Consider the following 22,790-nt stretch of genomic DNA (forward strand, 5'->3'; position numbering starts at 1 on the left):
CATTCAATCAGGTACTGAGCTATGAATCCTGGACGATGTTTACTATATTCTTCCATACCCTGCCCTGCAGCCTATTTCATTAGAAAGCAGACCTTGATGGCTTTCCAGTTTGTTAATAGTACAAGAAATGTTTAATGGATTATAATGCCATAGGACAGAATCAATTTTAGTTTTTCAATATTCCTACTAGGAGTAGGTCGACTAGTTACCACTTAACTTGTTAACTTGTTTTTATATAATAATAATAGTATAATATCTTTATTTTTATAAAGCACCTTTCATAGTGGACCACCATCACAAAGCGTTTTACAGAGGTAGGCTGTGAACTATGCATTATATGTAGAGTCACTTACAATAGGACATTGATTTAACATCTCATCCGCAGGATGGAGCACAAGGAGGTTAAATGACTTGCTCAGGGTCACATAGTGAGTCAGTCAGTGGCAGAGGTGGGATTTGAACCGGTGACCGTCAGTGGCAGAGGTGGGATTTGAACCGGTGACCTTCTGGTTACATGCCCTGGACTTTAACCACTGTTTGTGTACTATATTAAACTGCTTTGAATTTATCAATGTTCTAAATTGTCATTTATATGTCAATGACTTTTAAACTCAACTCCATTGAAAACTGCATGCATCTCAATCATGTGACGTGAGATTAGTTGACTACCAGTTACCAGAGGTTGACTGTCACTTTTATATAACTAGTTAACTAACTGACTATCCGGTGCTACCTCTAGTTCATATTGATTTACTACAGCGATGCAGAAAATATTTTCCTCTATACTTTGAACAGCAGACGCTATAGCAATATAGTAATATATGTGAAAGTTGCTAATGCTTACAGTATGTTAGTAATGCACAGTACAATTACAAGGAGTTGTATGTACTTACTGAGGCTGCCCAGTTGCTTGATGATGGCAGCCAGAGTGCTGTTAGTGACACACTCCAGCTCACTAGTGACCCCATTTGGCAGCGCCCCCCTGCACAGGTGACGCGGTTCGATATTCCTCTTCACAAGAGGCATCGTGCCACGCAGCCCCGACTACACAGTGTCCTGGAGAAAGAGAGAGAGAGAGATGATGAGAACTCATACATGCACACTGTACTCACTGTACTACAAGTGGAATCTCTATGCCATTCACTGTCCAGTGATAAGACAACACAGTACAGCTTAGTAACAAACATCACAAAGGATTCCATTCACGACACAGCACACTGATTACAGCCTGCTGCTGAATGACTGATTCCGAAGGGACTCAGCACACTCTTCTATTAAAACCGAGGAGCATTAAAAAGGCCAATGCACTTGTCATATAACAGCTACAAGAGGACTTAAGGAGTGCTTCAGGAAACCACTGTCTCTCTTGCTGGTATAAGAACCTCACTGTTTATCATTTATTGAATGTGGGGCATTGAATGCATGCAAAATTTGAAATAATTACATAAAATAAATGAACAGATATGACCATTCATACAAAACTCTACTTTTTATTGAAACATAGTGTATACCATTTAAAATTGCAATGAACTGTATGAATTTGATCCATCATACAGAGGCTTACAGTCTGAGCGCCAGTCATGTTTTTTGTTGATGTGATTAGATTTTTTTTTTTTTTTTTTTTTTTTTTTTTTCCAAACCTTAAAGGCACTGACCCAAAAGACACTCTTCCAAATTGAATCTTGCAGTTAAAACAGTGATGCATGCTTAAAAAGGCATAAAACACACGGGCTGCAACCTCTCAGGGATATGTACTATAATATACAAAGACCATACTAGCTCTGTGCTCTTGCTAGGGGCTGCATTGCTTAAGAGGAGTGTGTCTATTGCAGTTTGGTTGCTAGTCTTCCTATCTAATAATGGCTGTGTTCAGATCACTTAGGTTCAACACAAGAACAATGATTGGGCCATATTTTCAAATGAATTACTACAGTCTTTAATTAACTCCTATTTTTTTTTTTTAAAACACCTGATAACTAGAACCAAACAACAAAGTAACATAGTCTAAGTTCTCTTAAGCACTCTCAAGGTGTTTATCATTTGATAACATGAACATCATTTTTACTCCTTTCAAAAAATATGCTTTTTTTTTTGTTCAACACAGTACAAGTTTAACATTTTTCTGGTGTGAAGACGAAGTCAAGTAGACAATTTGACTACAGTTAAGTAGACTTGTTCCAGCTAGTGCCTTCTTCGGTTACTAAGTCACTTTGTTTTCCTTCCCTGGTTGTTGTCAATCTCTTTCTAGATGGAGGTGTTTTTGGACATTTTGTGCAGCCTTTTCTTACATGAAAAGGGCAACGTCTCTCCATAGTGGCATTTTAGACAGACAGCCTGCGTTCCTAACTGAAGGTCAGCTCAATCTATAGATAAGGAGCTCATAGGAATTGAACTCCATTCTATGAAAAAAATACTCAAGCAGACTGTTTTCCTAATTAAATGGGCTGGTGATCATAAAGTCCTGATATGCGCGGTTTTACTTTTTGACTTCGGTTGCTGCTTGATGCACTGGATTTAAATAAGTAGTCTCTCCAAAAAAAACACAGAAATATACACAGTGTGTATAATTTATTACAGAAGACTACAGAAAACTGCAATAGAAGCTGTAGCACGAATTTGTTCCAGTTCTATTCTATAATTGAGAATATGCCCTAGATAATGCTGCAGCAACAGAGTTGTGTATGAGTGATGCTTCAGTGTCAGTGGGGTGTCTGGATTTTGTGTCAGAAATGCGGAGGTTTGTAAGATTGCCATCAACCATGAAAACTAAAGTGACAGAGGCATTAAAAATTACTGCAAAAGACAGGGCAAGAACAGATCTACATGTATTTAACTGATTTCAATGACTTCTTTGGTAATAAACTGTTTTAAACATGTGTCTTTCTTCCATATACAGTAAATGCTGAAAAACTATTTTAAAAAAAACTACTGCATAATTGTGCAAGTGCTTTGCTGAAAATAAGTTTTCCTCTTTGCAGATTTTGCAATTGAAACGTAAGCTTAAATAATTATAATGCAATACTATAACCAAAGCCTTTTATTTTTTAGATTTGACCAATTCTGACAGAAATATTTCCGGGTTTATGAAAAGCTCTGTGTGGTCCAGTGGTAAAAGAAATTGGCTTGTAACCAGGATGTCCCCGTTTCAAATCCCACCTCAGCCACTGACTCACTGTGTGACCCTGAACAAGTCACTTAACCTCCTTTTGCTCCGTCCTTCGGGTGAGATGTAGTTGTAAGTGACTCTGCATCTGATGCATAGTTCACACACCCTAGTCTCTGTAAGTCGCCTTGGATAAAGGCGTCTGCTGAATAAACAAATAATAAATAATAATAGTACTCCTATAGGTTCAGCAGCTTCACATGGACATCTGTTAGTATAACACAGTGAACCATTATTACTGAGAACCTGAGAAATGAATTATATCCTTATTAGAATCCTTATTAACTTCAGTGTAAATGACTAATTCAAATACGCAAATGGCTTTATAAATATCTGTCTGTCAACAATAATATGTTTACTTATACTATTTGAGAAAAACAGAGCAACATTTTATAGCAAATTAAAAAAATGCTTACAGCAAATAATACGGCAAATTGTATGAACACAATTATAGCAATCCCCATTTTAAATGTTTCTATGGCAGTGTAGCAGCACACAATCAGTGAGCACATATCTGCTCAGGCACTGCTGTTAAAGCACTGCCCATCACACTAATACAATGTGATGAAGCAGTCCTTTGCCACAATGCATTACCCTAATGCAGTGTGGCATCCTCTGAATCGCAGTAGCAAGCTCTGAATCTCACTGGCTACAGTGAAAAAAACTCCCTTGATAAATTCCATTCAGCTTTTTATCCTTAACACCTAGGATTTTTGGTTACCTTACTGTTTAATTAAAGATTTTTCACATGCATTTTAACATGTGTGACTATGTGTTCCTTTTCTCTTTCTATTTTAAATGAATTGCACGTGTGGCCTATTAAAGTCATCAATTAAATCAGACACTAATTTGCCTATTTTCCCAGATTTTCAGTTCCAGTGGTTTGATTTCGTATGCACCGCAAATCAAAACAACAGGAGCAATGGGGTGTTGTAATAAATGTTCACACTGCTGTGTCTGAACGGATATGAGCACGGTCCTTTTTGACACTGAATTCATTTCAATCAGTGTTTGTTTGAATATTCCACTCTCTGTCTCAGTGCTTCAGTAGTTCTGGAGTGTCAGTTTCTCACCTTCTCGCTCACCTTGTATTTCTCCAGTGGACAGTGATCTCAGAAAGGAAGGAGTTTATTTCACATGTTTAACAAACGGAAAAAAAAGTACTCTTTCACGTCTCTTTGACTTCTCGGAGAAATGCTTGATTATTCTGTTTTCCTCTCATTTAAATATGTCTCAAATGTTTCTCCTAAATCCACTGTTGGAGAAACAAAAGGAAAAACAAATGAGACGTACAGTACTTCAGAGCAGTAAAAGAGAAATACTTCAAAGCAACTGTACCCATGTGTATCAAACAAGATACAAGAGAGAAAGACAAATCTACCCACTTCATTCATTTTAATTATATACTTCATAGCATACTGGAATATAGCTGGAAGGACGTTCATATCCACATAATAACATTGAGCAGTTTTTTTATCTTAAAGTATTTGATCTCAACGGAGAGAAACAGCATATGGGTTCAAGGTACTGTTTATTATGTAGATATGAATATCTTAAGAAACATATTTATATGCAGTGTTATGTAAATTATGGCGGATATATTCAAAATGGCATAAAGCGGGTCCAATTTTAGCATTCTGATTATTTTTCTTTTGTGCTTTGTTTGTTTCAGGAGTTGCTCAAATGTATTCCTCTTTTACTGGTTTATGAAAAATGTCTAATTGTGCATCTGGATGTAAAGGGTTAAACGTGAAAATCAGTCCAAACAAATACAAAAGAAAAAGACAAAGATGACTATAAATACCAAATGAAGTCCACTTTCCCATGGAAAATGTGAATGACATGACGTCTACACAGATGGCTTAAATGTTTAATCTGCGTAATTCTTGAAATATGTCTCATTTGATTCTCATTTTGTTTCTCCAAGAGCGGCTTTAGGAAAAATATTTGAAGCATACATCAGAGAAGAAGCATGCATTCTCAAACATTCCCAGAGAAGCGAAAGAGACAAAAAAGAGCCTGTTTACAGAGCTTCAAATACAAATTGAGAGAATTCGAAGTGGATCAAAATACAAAGACACCAAGGCCAGGGAGGGGCTCCCTGGACAGACCTGCCTCACAATCAGTTGCAATGTTGCACAGCATGCAAGCAGACTGCAGATCCCAACAGCTTTCATTTACTGCTTTGTCCTGTTTCTATGCAAAGATCTGCAAACGTAACTTAATCAGCATAAATGTGTCCTTCTTTAGAGGCTGTTGAAATGACCAGTGACCAGTATTTGAACTACAACAATATTGTACAGATGTTCCCAACAAATACTTACACATTCCCACACAACCACTAATCTACACAGCACCTAACACCGCAAAAAACAAGCCCTGTGCCTACTAACAATACCCTAGTAACTACAGCATGACAGTAAAGTTCATGGTGCATCTAGTCTATAAAGCCTTTTTTCTGTTGACATTTCTTTTTAAATGTAAAAAAATTAATATTATCCCCAACATTTGAAATAAACTAAATTACTCAAACGACTCAACGTAGTATGGAAAGATACATGCTGGGAATAACAAGAAGAGACAGGAAAAGGAAGGAATGGATAAGAGCACAAAAAAAGTATGCAATGTTATTATAAGAGCAAAAAAACTAGGGGCTCCCGAGTGGCGCATCCAGTAAAGGCGCTCCTCGCAGGATGTGCCCTATAGCCTGGAGATCGCTGGTTCGAATCCAGGCTATGTCACAGCTGACCGTGACCGAGAGTTCCTAGGGGGCGGCGCACAATTGGCTGAGCGCTGCCCGGGTAGGGAGGGCTTAGGTCGGCAGGGGAATCCACGGCTCACCGCGCATCAGCGACCCCTGTGGCCGATAGGGCGCCTGTGGCTCTGCAGTGGAGCCGCCAGATCTGTGTTGTCCTCCGGCACTATAGGTCTGGTAGCGTTGCTGTGGATCTGCAGTGCGAAAAATGACGGCTTGGAAGGAGCACGTTTCGGAGGACGCGTGTTTCAGCCTCCGTTTCCTGAGTCGGCTGGGGGGTTGCGAGCGGTGAGCCGGGGATACAGATAATAATTGGGCATGCTAAATTGGGTGAAAACCGGGGTAAAAATAATTGTCGACGACTAAATTTAAAAAAAAAAAAAAAAAAAAAAAAAAAAAAAAAAAAGAGCAAAAAAACTGAAATGGCAGTGGGCCGGACATGTAGCAAGAAGAACAGACCATCGCTGGATACTAGACTGGCTCCCAAGAGATATAAAGCAACCAAAAAGAAGACCTTCAGGAAGATGGCAAGATGAAATTAGGAAACACGCCGGAGCAACGTGGATGAGGGATGCAGCAGACAGGCTTCTATAGAAGAATCTTGGGAGGCCTTCATCCAGCAGTGGATTGAAAAAGGATGATGATGATGATGATGATGATGATGATGATGACGATGATGATGATGATGATGATGATTGAGATATATATATATATATATATATATATATATATATAAAACAAAAAACAAGCACTGAAATGACATCTATAATCTTATGGTTTGTAAACATGAAGTAGCTATTATTGATACAAGATGGCAGTGAAACGTTAAATCATTTCTGAGCAGACAGATCTGGTAAACGTATTAAGAGACAATAGAAAGTGGTTGTGCACTCTTGCAGACTGGGAAGAATTCAGAATCACTGCAGCCACACACTCGGAGATTGGGCTATTCTTTCTACAAGCTGTTTACATTCTGTGATGGTGACTATAGCAACACACAAGAAGACTCACATGCTCTGCTACCCACTGTGACAATAGAGGAGCTAAAGGAAGGATTCTTCCATGCACGGTTGCAACGACCGCTTGTATTCTACTGTTCCACTTCCCATCTGAAAAAAATAGGGCAGCTCTCCCTCCAGGGCTATCATTTCCAGATTCACATCTATTTGAATCCCCCCCATCAGCATAATCAGAAACACAAACAAGCTTGAAGTTAAAAAGCGTGTTTAAGTCTTTCCATATGATGATTAACAGCTGTCTGAAAACATCACTACAGTATTTGCAATGTCCTCAAAACCTCCTCTACACCGTCTGTCTGGTCTGCAGATACCAGGGCTGTTTGCTTCTGTTTCATTTCCTGAACGGAGACATGTTTAGCATTTAAACTTGAAAGCACATCCATTCACTATGACGGTTTCAAATGGACATCTTTTAAAGAAACACGTGTTTTAGCAGACATGTATTTCCATTTTAAAAACTGCAGAACAGGAAAATAAAAAAGGTCAAGTTTGAGCTTAGACATTTAAATATGGCCAGCAGTAGCAGACACAAAGCTGAAGGGTAAGTGTTTGCAAGTTACCTGGTGAGGCTTGATTATTTCATAAATGCAATGCTTTGGATATTTGGGTGGTTCCTTCTATCCGTGACACATAAGATGCATCTAATTAAATTGTGACAACTTTATATACAGACGTGCTCAAATTTGTTGGTACCCCTCCACAAAAAACGAAGAATGCACAATTTTCTCTGAAATAACTTGAAACTGACAAAAGCAATTGGCATCCACCATTGTTTATTCCATATTTAATAGAAATCAGACTTTGCTTTTGATTTTTTATTTAACATAATATTGTAAATAATAAAACAAATGAAAATGGCATGGACAAAAATGATGGGACCCTTAACCTAATATTTTGTTGCACAACCTTTAGAGGCAATCACTGCAATCAAACGTTTTCTGTAGCTCTCAATGAGACTTCTGCACCTGTTAACAGGTAGTTTGACCCACTCTTCCTGAGCAAACTGCTCCAGCTGTCTCAGGTTGGATGGGTGCCTTCTCCAGATTGCAAGTTTCAGCTCTTTCCATAGATGTTCAATAGGATTCAGATCAGGACTCATAGAAGGCCACTTCAGAATAGTCCAATGTTTTGTTCTTATCCATTCTTGGGTGCTTTTAGCTGTGTGTTTTGGGTCATTATCCTGTTGGAGGACCCATGACCTGCGACTGAGACAGAGCTTTCTGACACTGGGCAGTACGTTTCGCTCCAGAATGCCTTGATAGTCTTGAGATTTCATTGTGCCCTGCACAGATTCAAGGCACCCTGTGCCAGGCACAGCAAAGCAGCCCCAAAACATAACCGAGCCTCCTCCATGTTTCACTGTAGGTATGGTGTTCTTTTCTTTGAAAGCTTCATTTTTTCGTCTGTGAACATAGAGCTGATGTGACTTGCCAAAAAGCTCCAGTTTTGACTCATCTGTCCAAAGGACATTCTCCCAGAAGGATTGTTGCTTGTCAATATGCATTTTAGCAAATTCCAGTCTGGCTTTTTTATGTTTTTCTTTCAAAAGTGGAGTCCTCCTGAGTCTTCTTCCATGGAGCCCACTTTCGCTCAAAAAGCGACGGATGGTGCAATCAGAAACTGACGTACCTTCACCTCGGAGTTCAGCTTGTATCTCTTTGGCAGTTATCCTTGGTTCTTTTTTTACCATTCGCACTATCCTTCTGTTCAATCTGGGGTCGATTTTCCTCTTGCGGCCGCACCCAGGGAGGTTGGCTACAGTTCCATGGACCTTAAACTTCTTAATAATATTTGTAACTGTTGTCACAGGAACATCAAGCTGCTTGGAGATGGTCTTGTAGCCTTTACCTTTACCATGCTTATCTATTATTTTCTTTCTGATCTCCTCAGACAACTCTCTCCTTTGCTTTCTCTGGTCCATGTTCAGTGTGGTGCACACAATGATACCAAACAGCACAGTGACTACTTTTATCCATTTAAATAGGCTGAATGACTGATTACAAGATTGGAGACATGTGTGATACTAATTAAAGAAACTAATTAGTTTGAAATATCACTATAATCCAATTATTTATTGTCTTTTCTAAGGGGTACCAACAAATGTGTCCAGGCCATTTTAGAATATCTTTGTAGAATAAGCAATAATTCATCTCTTTTCACAGCTTCTTTGCTTTATTCTATGACATACCAAAGGCATGCAAGTATACATGATAAAATAGCTTTTAATTTCATCACTTTTCAGGAGGAATAAAGCATTATTTCAATGAGCTGTAAGGGTACCAACAAATTTGAGCACGTCTGTATATAACTGCATGGGTATAATTACTCATATAGCAGGATAACTGCATGATTGAAGGTGTGTCTCTATACTAATATTAGCTGAAACAAACTTGAGTAAATAGTGATAATTATTGCATTTCTGCATACTGTAACAACAGAACCGAGTACCAAATCCCTGTGACATTACAAAGCAAGTGGGTGAAAGAAACTATTACACTTCAGGATTTGAAATTTAGGGAGGCTGTCAAGTACAGTATTTACATTTCTGTAAACAATGGTTGGTTGCCATGGCAACGTCGTTGCACTTCCTGCCACATGAGAAAATTGAAAAAGCTGCTGTTGTATAACGTGTGTGGCTGCCATCTTGAGGTGTGTGTTTTGAACCAGGGTTTTGCGTTGCTAGGGAACATCACACTGTGGCTCTGTACACGTCTGTGTTAACCCTTGAAATCAAGGTGTTCCTGATTCACATTTCAGACAATGTTCATATGTGCAGTTGGTGTTATGTTGGTGTATGTGGGATCTAAATGTTGAACTCCACAGTAGTTAGATCACATTTGACCCCACAAAAATAAAATATTTCCTTTTACACATTCATTATATGAATTTGTAAACTTTGTGACTACAGTTTGCTCTCATGCCCTAATTTAGGGTTACAGGGCAGGGGACGTCTGTGTATGGTGGAACAACAAAGTGAACAGACAGAAGTTGAAAGTTGAGGTCCATTTAAGCTCTATGAGTGTCAAAATAACCCATACACAACAATTATATACTGCTTTATTATTAATACAAGTTCAACATCCAGCTATGTATTTTTTTCTAATCATTACCAACCTTTATTTAGTCCTTTGTCAATTTAATTGAAAAGAGAATACCGTGAAGTGGCTGAGGTACGCGGGCAATTGTGATGTCACCGTTTGGAACGGACTCTGCAGTTGAATGGAATTCTGAGAGGTCCCTCAGGTATGATTTTTTTGAAGCAGGTGACGTCAAGCGTGCTGCTTTGAAGAATACAGCACGGTAAAAACAGAAAGTGCACGGGTGATGAATAGGGTTTCTTTGTGATGTGTCGTAGAATACGGAAGGTGAAAAGAGCACTCTGATTGGCCTCATAAGCAGTAACAGAAAGATATTTTAAAATCCAAATTTAGTGTACCATGCCAAATCTAACTACGTTTAGTACTCTGGGACTAAAACCTTTTCTCAACTTGTTTATTCCCTAGTGAACTTGCTGTACATACTCCACTGTGAGTAGGTAGCCTGGCACAAAAAAGTATTTTTTTTGAAGAGCGGTTAGATTAGATACCAGCTGACAAGTCATGCTCTTTTACAATTGAATTGATTGTGTCTTTTCTGTGGCGATGGCGAGGATGTGGCTTTGCTGCGATGTACCCTCTCAAGCATTAGTGCCCCTTTGTCAGACTCCGGAGACGGACTCATTAGGAAATACTTCATATTAGCCAGTAAACAGGATACTTCAGTGCCCACAATACCAGATGAAAGAAAATGATTCTGCCCAGCTTGTTATGTTTGTGTAATGGGCTAGGTGTTTGAGAAAGGGGGTCTGTTTTAATGATCTAAACAAATCCTAAAACCAGCATCCTAACATACACCCGGGGATATCACTTCAGTGTGTTTTTATTGTATAAATCAACGCCAGGGGCAACACTGGCAGGGTATATTAGAGGCATCAGAAAGTAACTTTACAGTACAGTCAATTCAGATTGCTGCTGGACCAGTTGCTCAACATATTACTGGCTACTGTATTAATTAGTAGAGACAATAAGGTGCTCAAGCCACTATGTTTTCTGGGTAAAGGATAAAATCAGCTAAATTAACATGCAGATTATTGAGTAGTGTTTCTGTTTGGCGGCTATTGCAGGTTGCAGGTATTACGGTAATACAGTTGAGCTGCGTGGAAACTTAAGTTGCAGTGGAAGCACTCAGAACCTGAAGAGTGAATGTATAGGTGAATACAATATTTGTCTATAAAACAACAGCTTACCAGAACTCCTAAAGGCTGTGGTAAGTGCACATCAGGGACACATGGACAGGATTGATGCAGAACAGTGTGTGGTGTGAGAGGAATGTTTACAAGCCATCTGTTTCTCTCCTAGTCATAAAGCCAACCCTGCTGACAATCTGCATTCGTTTTCGGAATGGGTGAATGGGTTGCGGGAGCTGATGACGCAGTTATTAAATATCATTGAACAGTGACCATTTAAAAAAGGATGACTAGATAATGGGGGCATCTCAGTGCTGGAGATCATAAACTCATGACTCACTGATAGTTTCATACTAGACCCGCTTACTATGTTTCAGTGGACTTGTGTATTTTGACAGTGCAGTGAATACATGGCCTCACTCTGTACCCTTATATCAGGGTCTACTTTAACAATCTACTGTCCCTAAATATATAATCCTGTATTCTTACAGTTAAACAGCAGCAGTATGTACACCCCTCCTTGCATTGCTGATATTCCAGAATGGCTGAATTACATTTGAATAAAAACATGTGAATCTTGCATTAAACACAATGGAGACTGCATTAAATACTTTTACAACTGTTTCCATCCCACACAGATTTTAGAGGAAGTCCACAAAAGCAAACACCAGAGGAGAAAGAGAACTGACAATGCACTGAAGGGACTGCCTACTCTAAGACGTCTCTACAGACAGGTGGGGATCTTTTCAGTGGCTGTCTTCCGACACCAATTCAACCAGATGGTAAGTTACTGGCACTTACTATGCTTTTTTAATGTGACTTTTTGGTTGTTGTATCAAACTACAAACGCAGTAACATTGTATCTCTTTATCATCCGTGATTAGATTGCAAACATTATTTATTACACTTTGCTCTGCTTTTACTGTTGGGAAGCTTTTACAAGGGTTGGAACCCTGTTTTTAAATATGCTTTACCATACCTCTCTGTACAATGCTTCCCTATGCTTTCACTGTTGTTTATTACACTTTGCTGTTACTAAGGGGAACTTTTATAAGTGTTAGCTTACCCTGGTTTGTTTTTTATTATGCTTTACCATACCCCTCTGGGCTTTACACTGATTGCCTATGCTTTACCATGCTTTCACTTTGCTGTATTACACTTTGCTAGGCTTTTACTATGGGAAACTTCTAGAAGGGAAATACCTATATGTGGCACAACATGTCACATTCACTATGTGGCCTTGCATCCTATTGACAAAACCCCACAAGTGATGTCAAAAATATGAATTCAGATCTGTTACCCAAAATGCTATGAACTATAAGCCCCTCCTTACATCTCTCCCAATTATTTCTGCCTGTACTGTACCCAAGGCCTGACCCCCCCTCTCAGCTTCCCCTCCCTCGTGTCCATGCCTTGCCTGCGCTTCTCCTTGGGCAGTGCAGCTGTCACTCACTCCGCTGGCTTCATGCCCTTCATGCTACACAAGGTATCCTGCTGTTCTTCTTGCTAACCAGGCTGAGGAATGCCTTGTCAAAACATTCTGAGAAGAAAAACATGCCACACTGGCTTGCACCATGAGTGGGGCTTCAATCTACAGTCTATTTATTGATCTAAACAGTGGCAGGTCTTAATACCACCATTCTTAAACTCTATCTAACGTTAGCTAGTCCAAGATTAGTGATAATCAGGGTTTGTGAAACCAGCCATTCATTATCCATGACTGATACACACCCAATAGTGCTGCATTTAGAAATACAAAAAAGAAACTTAATACCATTCTAACATTTGAAGACATTGAAAAAGCCTTCTAATCTATATGTTTGACACTGACTTTTTGTATCGTTTTTATTCAATTAAACACTATACTAATCCTAATGGTATTTCAGCCTGGGTGTTTTATTGACCACTTAATAGCATTCCTGCATACAATAAAATACTGTGAAATAAAGTCTGCAAGAAAAAAAAAAAAAGGTACCGCAGTTTTATGGTGGCGGCATTTAGTTCCACCATTGTTTAGATCATTAAAGTAGACTCCACTGATATCCTCAGCATAACCTCTGAAACTTAAAAAAAGATCTGCCCTTTTCGAGTAGGATAAACAAGAAGCGTGATGGTTCTGGGTGGCTAACACAAAAATAATCAACAAACAATGACTGTCATTCACAGCCATGTGTCTTCTCAGGGGCAGATCAATCAAGTCACAGCTGGATTTTTTAAAAACATTTTACAGCAGCAGGGAATCAACGTGTATTTCATCAACCCCTTATCCGTAGGGTGAATCCCTGCATAACCACAGCTAGGTTGTAATCCAGGGTTATTCCTCAGGTCTCTAAAGAATAGAGCACCAGTTTATTCCAGTGTTTGTGATTGTAAAAAAATACCCGATTTCCTGAGAGCGACAGCCATTGTGGAAATGTGTAGTGCAGCCCCTTGTGAAACTTTACCATGCTAAATCTGCACGGTAATTTTGTAGTTTTTCCATGGTTATGCTATGCATGGCAATATGCTTTACCATACCTCTCTGGACTTCACAATGCTTCCCTAAGCTTAATCATGCTTTCATTGGGCTTTATTACACTGTGCTATGATTATACTATGGGAAACTTATTCTTAACCAATCCCACACAGACGCAATAAACCGTTTGTAAAGCCCACCTGAGGTAGCAGCTGGAGCACCCAATTTGGACAAGTATATTATACACTGTAAACAAACATCACGTTTTCAAAGCAGTTTACACTGCTTATAGTGATGCAATCATTAACAGTTTGAATTGAATTGTATTTGTGTGACAGAGTTTTGGTTGTAAATCTCCCTCCCGACCTGTGAGGGCGCTAAGCAGCGAAAGGAGAAGTCTTTGGACGGGCTGGCCTGACAGTTCTTTCCTCGGGCCGGGAAGTCGGTCAGTCTGGAGGAAGGCGAGACTCCGTTGCAGGAACGTATTGACCCGGAAGGGAAACGACGTAGCATCTGCAGATAGTAGAGACAGCTGCACTTGTTTACCAAGGGGTCATGTGTGATAGCATAAAGGGGATGGAGAATCGCAAATCTTTTCCTTCGCTTGGTTCAGAAAACAAGGAACTGGAAGGACCGGGAGAAACCCCTTTAAAAACTAAAAAGAGTTTGTGAGTGTTTTGTTTGTTTTGTTGTTGTTAGTAATTGTTTTTTGTTTTTGTGAATTCACTAGACGGCTAACACGTCTCCGGAGCTGTCGCCTTGGGCCAGCACTACCCGGAACAACACTACACCACAGTCACTGTTTAATTGTTATCACCCACCACGAGCACTACTGCATGCACCCGGACTGGGGACCGTGTACTGTATTATTGTGGGGCGGATAACGTGTATTATTATTTGGACTGCAATCCATTTATTATTGTTTTCTTCCGTGCTTTACACATTGGTGTGTATTGTCGGAGGTTTATTGTTTGGTCGCCAGACCGGGAGTTTATAAATAAAAGAACCCCTTTTCCAAACGGATTACAATTTCCTTCTCTGTGATTATTTCTGCACTGCATCACCTCTGCACCTGTTTCTAATCAGCAGCCACTTTGCCACAATTCGTAATATAATTTTTTTTTTTTTTTTTTTTAAAGACAGACCTGAGGGTGCTCTGCTAGCTTTAGACGACTGAATTTTCTGAGCCTAATAAACCCTTAACAATTAACACCCTGACACACACCAGTTGCATTGCAATTCTCAATTCCTAATGGACTTTCCAGCCCTTTGTCACCGGTAAATCATTAAAGTGTTTACTGCCTAATCTTTCAGACCCGTCAATAAGCACATTAAGGGTTTCTACGTATCCATAAATACATTTCCTCATCCAAACAGTTCCCTACCTTGTTATGCAGCACCCTGCGTCATCTAAACACAGTCGAGTACAGGAGGAATGGTATTGCTGAATTATTTTGAAGTTCTCTATGTGCCTCGAGAATGTTAATGTTATTTTCTTTTACAATCTTTTAAAACATACGTACTTTACTGTACATAAACTGTAAATACATAAAATGCTAAAAAAAATATTAAAAAAGCAACTGCAAGAAGGAAAGCTAAATTGCTTGCAATACAATGTGGGGATGCAGACTTTATATCTACTAGTGTAACATGAATTGCCTCTAGAATACATCTGAATGAAATCAGAACTAAATCATCGTGGCCCTCTCCAAACACTTTGAAGATGAGCATCCCAGCTTGAAGTACAGGACCAATCATGTGTCATGAAAAAGCATTTTACCATGACCCTCATCCACAGGACGTACAGCAGTGTGCACGTTTATTACAACACCCCATTGCTTCTGTTGGTTTGATTTGTTGTGCATATAAGATCAAACCACTGGAACTGAAAATATTGGACAATTGTCAAAATAGGCAAATTAGTGATTGTCTAATTTAATTCATGACTTTAATAGGCCACACATGCAATTCATTTAAAATACTAAGAGAAAAGGAACACATGGCAATACATGGTAAAATGCATGAGACTTTTAAGAGGCCTAATTACACAAAGTGGTGTAACATTTTCACACAAGTGCCTATTGTTTCTATATCACTGATTACTGACCTAAAATTGAAATTCTCACACCCAGAGGTTTTCGTGCAGGTAGGTATATAAAGGATATAAATGACAACTCTTGAGTTGTTCCAATAAATTTGCACACTGCTGTACATGAAAAAATGTAATGTACAGTATATTATGTACGTACAGACAGGGGGATGGGTCCCTTCATATATTGGCAGATATCCTCAATAAACTTGCTAAAAATGTCCTTGGCAAGTTTCATCACAATTACATACATGGTTCTCTTGCTATATATAAATGTCTGAATGTCACGAGGAGGAGGCTATGGCAATGGCCAATTCTCCAGGGGCTCTTTTAAAGAATGATATATGTAGGGGAGCCGCTGCTATATCCAGCCAGGGACCAGTATCCTGTGTGGGATTAAAACATGCTCTATATAGACATAAACCAAGTAGCCCAAAGGGAGGGATACAACTAAAAACCCATTCACTTATCTTTTATTATAATGTACTGACATTATCAATTGCAAAGGTATAAATTCAAATGTTAAACTGCTAACCACTTCCTGTGCTGCTGGTCACATGGTCTGACTCCTGACCTACAGCACAGGATATAATTATGTAGCAGGAAGCAATCTGCAAATCTGCATTCAAGTTTAAATGCCCATGTGACATGTTTTTGGAACATATATCAAGGATGCACCATGAAAATGAGTGAAATAACCACAGTACTATGAACACTCGTGGAATATTCTGTTTATAGAACAAGGATATATGGAAAAGAAAGTTCGTTTAAACTCAAATCATGCAATGGCAAGGATGGTGCTTCTATTTATTTCAACAGGCATTGTGATGTCGTAGCTGTGACGATACCTCAGCACATTGCCACGGTTCTTTTTAAACCTATTTGTTTTTCATTTCAAATGACCTCATAGCGATTGTATAATCGCAGTGTGGCACTCCAGGGTGAGTGTCGTTGAGGGATAGTGTCACTTCTCGGGCAGTTTGAAGGCACTTGATCACAACTCACCCGATATCCTACAACATCACAGACCCTGTCGTGCCATACTGCTTAATTAAACAACTGAATTGAGAGAACAGTGCAATTCACCAGGTCATTCTGTCATAATGGAAGGATTTCAAAATTAGATCTGGAAAATATTCACTCAGCAACACCAAATATGAAAAAGTTGATCTCTCAACATTTGTATGACAATATACTGCAACATATATATGAACAAATTTGGCTCAGCATATTCTATATAGGTTTATTTTATGAAAATGGTGTGATATACTGGAACATATATGCAAGGTCATACTGTACATATAAACAGAAATGTGATCAGGAGGTTGTGAGCTAATTTGAACCCTACCTGTATTTCTGACTGGATAATCTTATAGTCTTGTTTAATTGTTGCTTAATACTGCCTCCTTAAAATTTAGAAATATACCTGGTTTCACTGTTTCTGCATTTTGATTTCAATATTACACTCATATTCGGTAAATGGAATGGCAAGGTCTCCAACACATTTTGCATGCAAGGGTTTTATAACCTTGAAAATATGCACTACCTCAAACTTGATGCGTTATCTCACCCTGTAGGCCTTACTGGTGCAATTGCAGGGAATCTGTATTTTTGTAACGGAGATACTGAATGGAAAGTTAATAGGGAATTGCAACATGTTCCTGGTGAGTTTCTTTTGTTTTTGACAGTAAATATTTATATTTAAACTAGAAAGGAAGGGGGGAGAAAACAAAAAAACAGAAGGGAGACTACATCAAAACAAGGGCAACAACTCAGGTAAGACCACTATTAAATGTATTTATCTTAATGCTAGAAGTCTCAGAAACAAAATGTTAGAACTTGAAGCTACTGCACTAACAAGCAACTACGATGTGATAGGTGTTACAGAAACTTGGTTGTCTGAGAGTGATGGAGACGAATATAATATTAGTGGGTACACACTGTATAGGAAAGACAGGCAGGACAGAAGAGGCGGAGGGGTAGCGCTATACATAAGAAATAGCCTTGAAGCCCAGGTGTTAAATCAGGACAAAGAAAACAATGCAGAATCAATATGGGTCAGAATAATGGACACAAATTCAAAGGGCATAATAATAGGAGCATGCTATAGACCGCCAAATTCAGATGCTGAGCAAAATAATCTGTTGTACAATGACATTCGAAATGCGTGTAGAAAAGGAGAAGCCATACTAATGGGGGATTTCAACTTCCCCTGTATAAAATGGGAAAACCCAATGGGGGGCACGACGGACGAAATTGAAATTTGTGGAAATGACAAATGACTGCTTCCTAACGCAATTTGTCAAGGCACCGACTAGAGGGGAGGCATGCCTTGACTTAGTCTTTTCAAATAATGAAGACAGAATAACTAAAACAGAGGTCAGAGAGCCATTGGCAAACTCAGACCACAACATGGTCTCATTTGAAATATTTTTTAAAACCCCAATAGTAATGACTAAAGCTAAGGTTTACAATTTTAGAAAAGCAAACTACGAAGGTATGAAACAGAGACTAATAGAAGTAGATTGGAGTAAAATAGAGAAAACATCCACAGAAAAAGGGTGGCTGTTTTTTAAAAATGTAGTACTAGAGGCACAAAACAATTACATCCCAAAAGTAGACAAATCTAAATCTAAAACAAAATGGCCAAAATGGTTTAATAGATCAATTAAAAAAAATATTCAGCGAAAAAAGGCACTTTACAGAGCATTTAAAAGGGACCAAAAACAAAGCACACAGAAAGAGTACTTGGAACTGCAAACACAAGTCAAAAAGGAAGTTAGAAAGGCCAAGAGAGAGATAGAAATCAATATTGCTAAGGGGGCTAAAACCAATTCCAAAATGTTTTTCCAATATTATAGCAGCAAGAGAACTTTCAAAGAGGAGGTTAAATGTCTAAGAGACACAAATGGCAAAATCATAGATGAAGAAAAAAAAATAGCAAATATATTAAATGATTACTTTTCACAGGTTTTTACAAAGGAGGACACGGACAACATGCCCCACATGTCGACCTGTTCCTATCCAGTTTTAAATAACTTTAGCATAACAGAGGCAGAAGTGTTAAAGGGCCTAGGAGCTCTTAAAATAAACAAATCCCCTGGGCCGGATGAGATCCTCCCAATAGTACTCAAAAAATGAAAGAAGTTATTTACAAACCGCTAACCAAGATCATGCAACAGTCTCTTGACACAGGGGTTGTACCAACAGACTGGAAAATAGCAAATGTAATACCGATCCACAAAAAGGGAGACAAAACCGAACCAGGTAACTACAGACCAATAAGCCTGACTTCTATTATATGTAAACTTATGGAAACTATAATAAGATCCAAAATGGAAAATTACCTATATGGTAACAATATCCTGGGAGACAGCCAGCATGGTTTTAGGAAAGGGAGATCATGTCTAACTAACCTACTTGACTTTTTTGAGGATGCAACATTGAAAATGGATAACTGCAAAGCATACGACATGGTTTATTTAGATTTCCAGAAAGCTTTTGACAAAGTCCCGCATAAAAGATTAATTCTCAAACTGAACGCAGTAGGGATTCAAGGAAATGCATGCACATGGATTAGGGAGTGGTTAACAGGTAGAAAACAGAAAGTACTGATTAGAGGAGAAACCTCGAAATGGAGTGAGGTAACCAGTGGTGTACCACAGGGATCAGTATTAGGTCCTCTGCTATTCCTAATCTACATTAATGATTTAGACTCTGATATAGTAAGCAAACTCGTTAAATTTGCAGACAACACAAAAATAGGAGGAGTGGCAGACACTGTTGAAGCAGCAAAGGTCATTCAAAATGATCTAGACAGCATTCAAAATTGGGCAGACACATGGCAAATGAAATTTAATAGAGAAAAGTGTAAAGTATTGCATGCGGGCAATAAAAATGTGCATTATAAATATCATATGGGAGATAGTGAAATTGAAGAAGGGAACTATGAAAAAGACCTAGGAGTTTATGTTGACTCAGAAATGTCTTCATCTAGACAATGTGGGGAAGCTATAAAAAAGGCTAACAAGATCTTTGGATATATTGTGAGAAGTGTTGAATTTAAATCAAGGGAAGTAATGTTAAAACTCTACAATGCATTAGTAAGACCTCACCTAGAATATTGTGTTCAGTTCTGGTCACCTCGTTACAAAAAGGATATTGCTGCTCTAGAAAGAGTGCAAAGAAGAGCAACCAGAATTATCCCAGGTTTAAAAGGCATGTCGTATGCAGACAGGCTAAAAGAATTGAATCTATTCAGTCTTGAACAAAGAAGACTATGCGGCGATCTGATTCAAACATTCAAAATCCTAAAAGGTATAGACAATGTCAACCCGGGGGACTTCTTTGACTTGAAAAAAGAAAAAAGGACCAGGGGTCATAAATGGAGATTAGATAAAGGGGCATTCAGAACAGAAAATAGGATGCATTTTTTTACACAGAGAATTGTGAGGGTCTGGAACCAACTCCCCAGTAATGTTGTTGAAGCTGACACCCTGGGATTATTATTATTATTATTATTATTTATTTCTTAGCAGACGCCCTTATCCAGGGCGACTTACAATCGCAAGCAAATACAAATACATTCAAGTGTTACAATATAAGTCATACAATAAGAACAAGAAATACAATAATTATCAAGTGTGACAAACCACAATTCAATAATACAGCAGATAATAGTGAAAGTTACATCAGGATATGATTAAATAGTGATAGTTACATCAGGATCCTTCAAGAAGCTGCTTGATGAGATTCTGGGATCAATAAGCTACTAACAACCAAACGAGCAAGATGGGCTGAATGGCCTCCTCTCGTTTGTAAACTTTCTTATGTTCTTATGTTCTTATGTTCTTATTTATCTAACCAGGAGATTTACCCATTGAGATGGCATCATTTCAAGGGGTCCCAGAAAACAATAACACAAGTCAATTACAGTGTACAACTACAATATATCTTCATATATATATTTTTTTATATAGCGTCTTTCATAGTGGACAAAGCACTTTACAGAGGTAGGCTGTGAGCTGTGCATTATATGCAGAGTCACTTACAATAGGACATTGATTTAACATCTCATCCGCAGGTTGGAGCACAAGTGACTTGCTTAGGGTCACACAGTGAGTCAGTCAGTGACAGAGGTGGGATTTGAACCAGTGACTTTCTGGTTACAAGCCCTGGACTTTAACCACTGGACCACATTGCCTCCTAGAAAGCTTGTGTGTGGATCAAACTTAATCAGCAGCCTACAGACTATTAATATAAGCACTGCAGAGTAGTGACATACACAAGAAGAAAACGTTCACATTGTCAAATTTACTAGTGGACTCCACCCTGCACTTATTGTCTTGGGAAAGATGTATCCAGTACATTAATAGTTATTTTGCCAAACAATTAGAAACGGTGATTTTTTTTTTAATTGCTCATATAATTTACAGTACATAAACTGAAATAATGTTATTTATTTTAGAATAATACTGTCCTTCATAAATGTAATTCTGTTTTTTCAACACCATCCTGGTATATTTACAAGACCCCCCAACACAGAGAAAAAAAAGAACATTCCAGGACAGTAGTTCCGAGTTAGTTAGTGTATGAGCGAATATTGCCCGAAGAGAGTGGGCGTGTTGTCTCTTACAATTAATACTAGTACAAAACACGCATGTATAATTCGTTTAGTATTGCACAGCCTGTATAGGTTTTATTTTTTTAATTAATCTTGCAGCATTCAAATGGCACTTTTATTTATCAAACAAGCTGATTAAATAAAGTCTACATGCCTACAATATAACCAGCTGCTAATGTCATATTCATAGCGCTGTTTTTTCCCGTCACAGTTATGATGAGCTCATGTAATGTTGTATCGGACAGAGGAGGCACCTTACTGCACATACACAGTACGACCTGGATGGGCATAATCTGAGCGCATCATTTTCATCATAATATCAAATCGAAACGTGCCTATTCAAAATAATAATAAAAAAAAAACATCCCTCGCGAACCACAAAAGCAGGAGCACAGACGCTGCAGCAATAAATACATCATGTTTTTTTTGTTTTTGTTTTTTTTTAAGCAAACATATCACTTGGCTTGATTTCCCCGTTGTGACGCGAGTAACATCTTACAATATTATAGGGTATTCAAATGCAAAAACAATGGGATTACAGCAGTTGCCTTACCTGCAGTGATTTATTTAATAGCAAAGCATTACAGATCCGACTGTTGGAAGAGGTCGCTCCCCATTCTTTTCATGGTCAGACTGCTCAGGGAATGGATGCAGTTGCTGCTCGGTGCGCTCTACTGCATGTGTGTGTTCAATGGGAGGATAGCTTAACCTGGCTCTCTGCAGTGAGCTCAAAGCGCATGCGGGTCGCTCTCGTCGTATACCAGCTCAGACTGTGCACGGGAGGCAAGCAGGGAACACAATGTGTAGTATAGGTTTTAAAGACTCCCTGAGGACCAGCAATGCTGTCTCTGAAGAAATGGGTAGCGCCTTACTCCAGTAGGTGGTTATTCGATTATGGTGTGTGTGTGTGTGTGTGAGATACTAACCTGGATTTTTGACTCTGGTTTCGGCGACAGTAGTGTACACGATCTGCATTATTCACATTTAACTAAAAATATATACATTCTTGGGACACTTCTTTGGTGGCCGAGTGAATGAAATGATACATTTCAAGACAAAACGCACCAAATTAACAGTACTAAAGGAAATAAAACTGTAGTTCCCCCAGTAAACAATTTGAACTGTAGTCATTGCTGACTGTTTGCCAAATTACTAAATAAAATGAAGCGACTCCCGACGAAGATAGCAAATGTCCAGGAAAGCACAACCATGAGAGACGTCTTATGTTGCTATGAAATATATTTTCATATTTTCAAAACGTTCACGCCTTTTAAACTGGTAAAACGCTTGCTAATAGAAAAACCAGAATCAAACAACTAGGTCATATATTTCAAGTTCTCTTAAGCACTCTCTGTGTTTTGTAATTCATTTTGTAACATTAATATTATTTTTATCTCCTTTCAGAAAACAGGGGTTACATTAAGAATGGATGAAACTCACAGAATATATGTCCCATCCAGA

At 38.6% G+C, this 22,790-nt stretch overlaps 1 protein-coding gene across 4 annotated transcripts in view; it reads right to left on the reverse strand.

Annotated features, from left to right (window-relative positions):
- LOC117430258 (actin-binding protein WASF3-like) overlaps positions 1-22,131 on the reverse strand; it is a 43,102-nt gene extending 20,971 nt beyond the window's left edge. For 2 of the 4 annotated variants that reach the window (XM_059001102.1, XM_059001101.1), the window contains exons 1-2: positions 21,883-22,131; positions 894-1,056 (exon numbers count right to left, since the gene is read on the reverse strand). In XM_059001102.1, coding sequence (XP_058857085.1) covers positions 894-1,026 — 133 coding nt within the window. In that variant the 5' untranslated portion in view covers positions 1,027-1,056; positions 21,883-22,131. The remainder of the gene's footprint in view (positions 1-893; positions 1,057-21,882) is intronic. The other 2 variants (XM_059001098.1, XM_059001100.1) reach the window with 2 other exon arrangements.
- Positions 22,132-22,790: the final 659 nt, after the last annotated feature.

The sequence above is a fragment of the Acipenser ruthenus genome, chromosome 26, assembly GCF_902713425.1.
Source record: "Acipenser ruthenus chromosome 26, fAciRut3.2 maternal haplotype, whole genome shotgun sequence".
NCBI lineage: Eukaryota > Metazoa > Chordata > Actinopteri > Acipenseriformes > Acipenseridae > Acipenser > Acipenser ruthenus.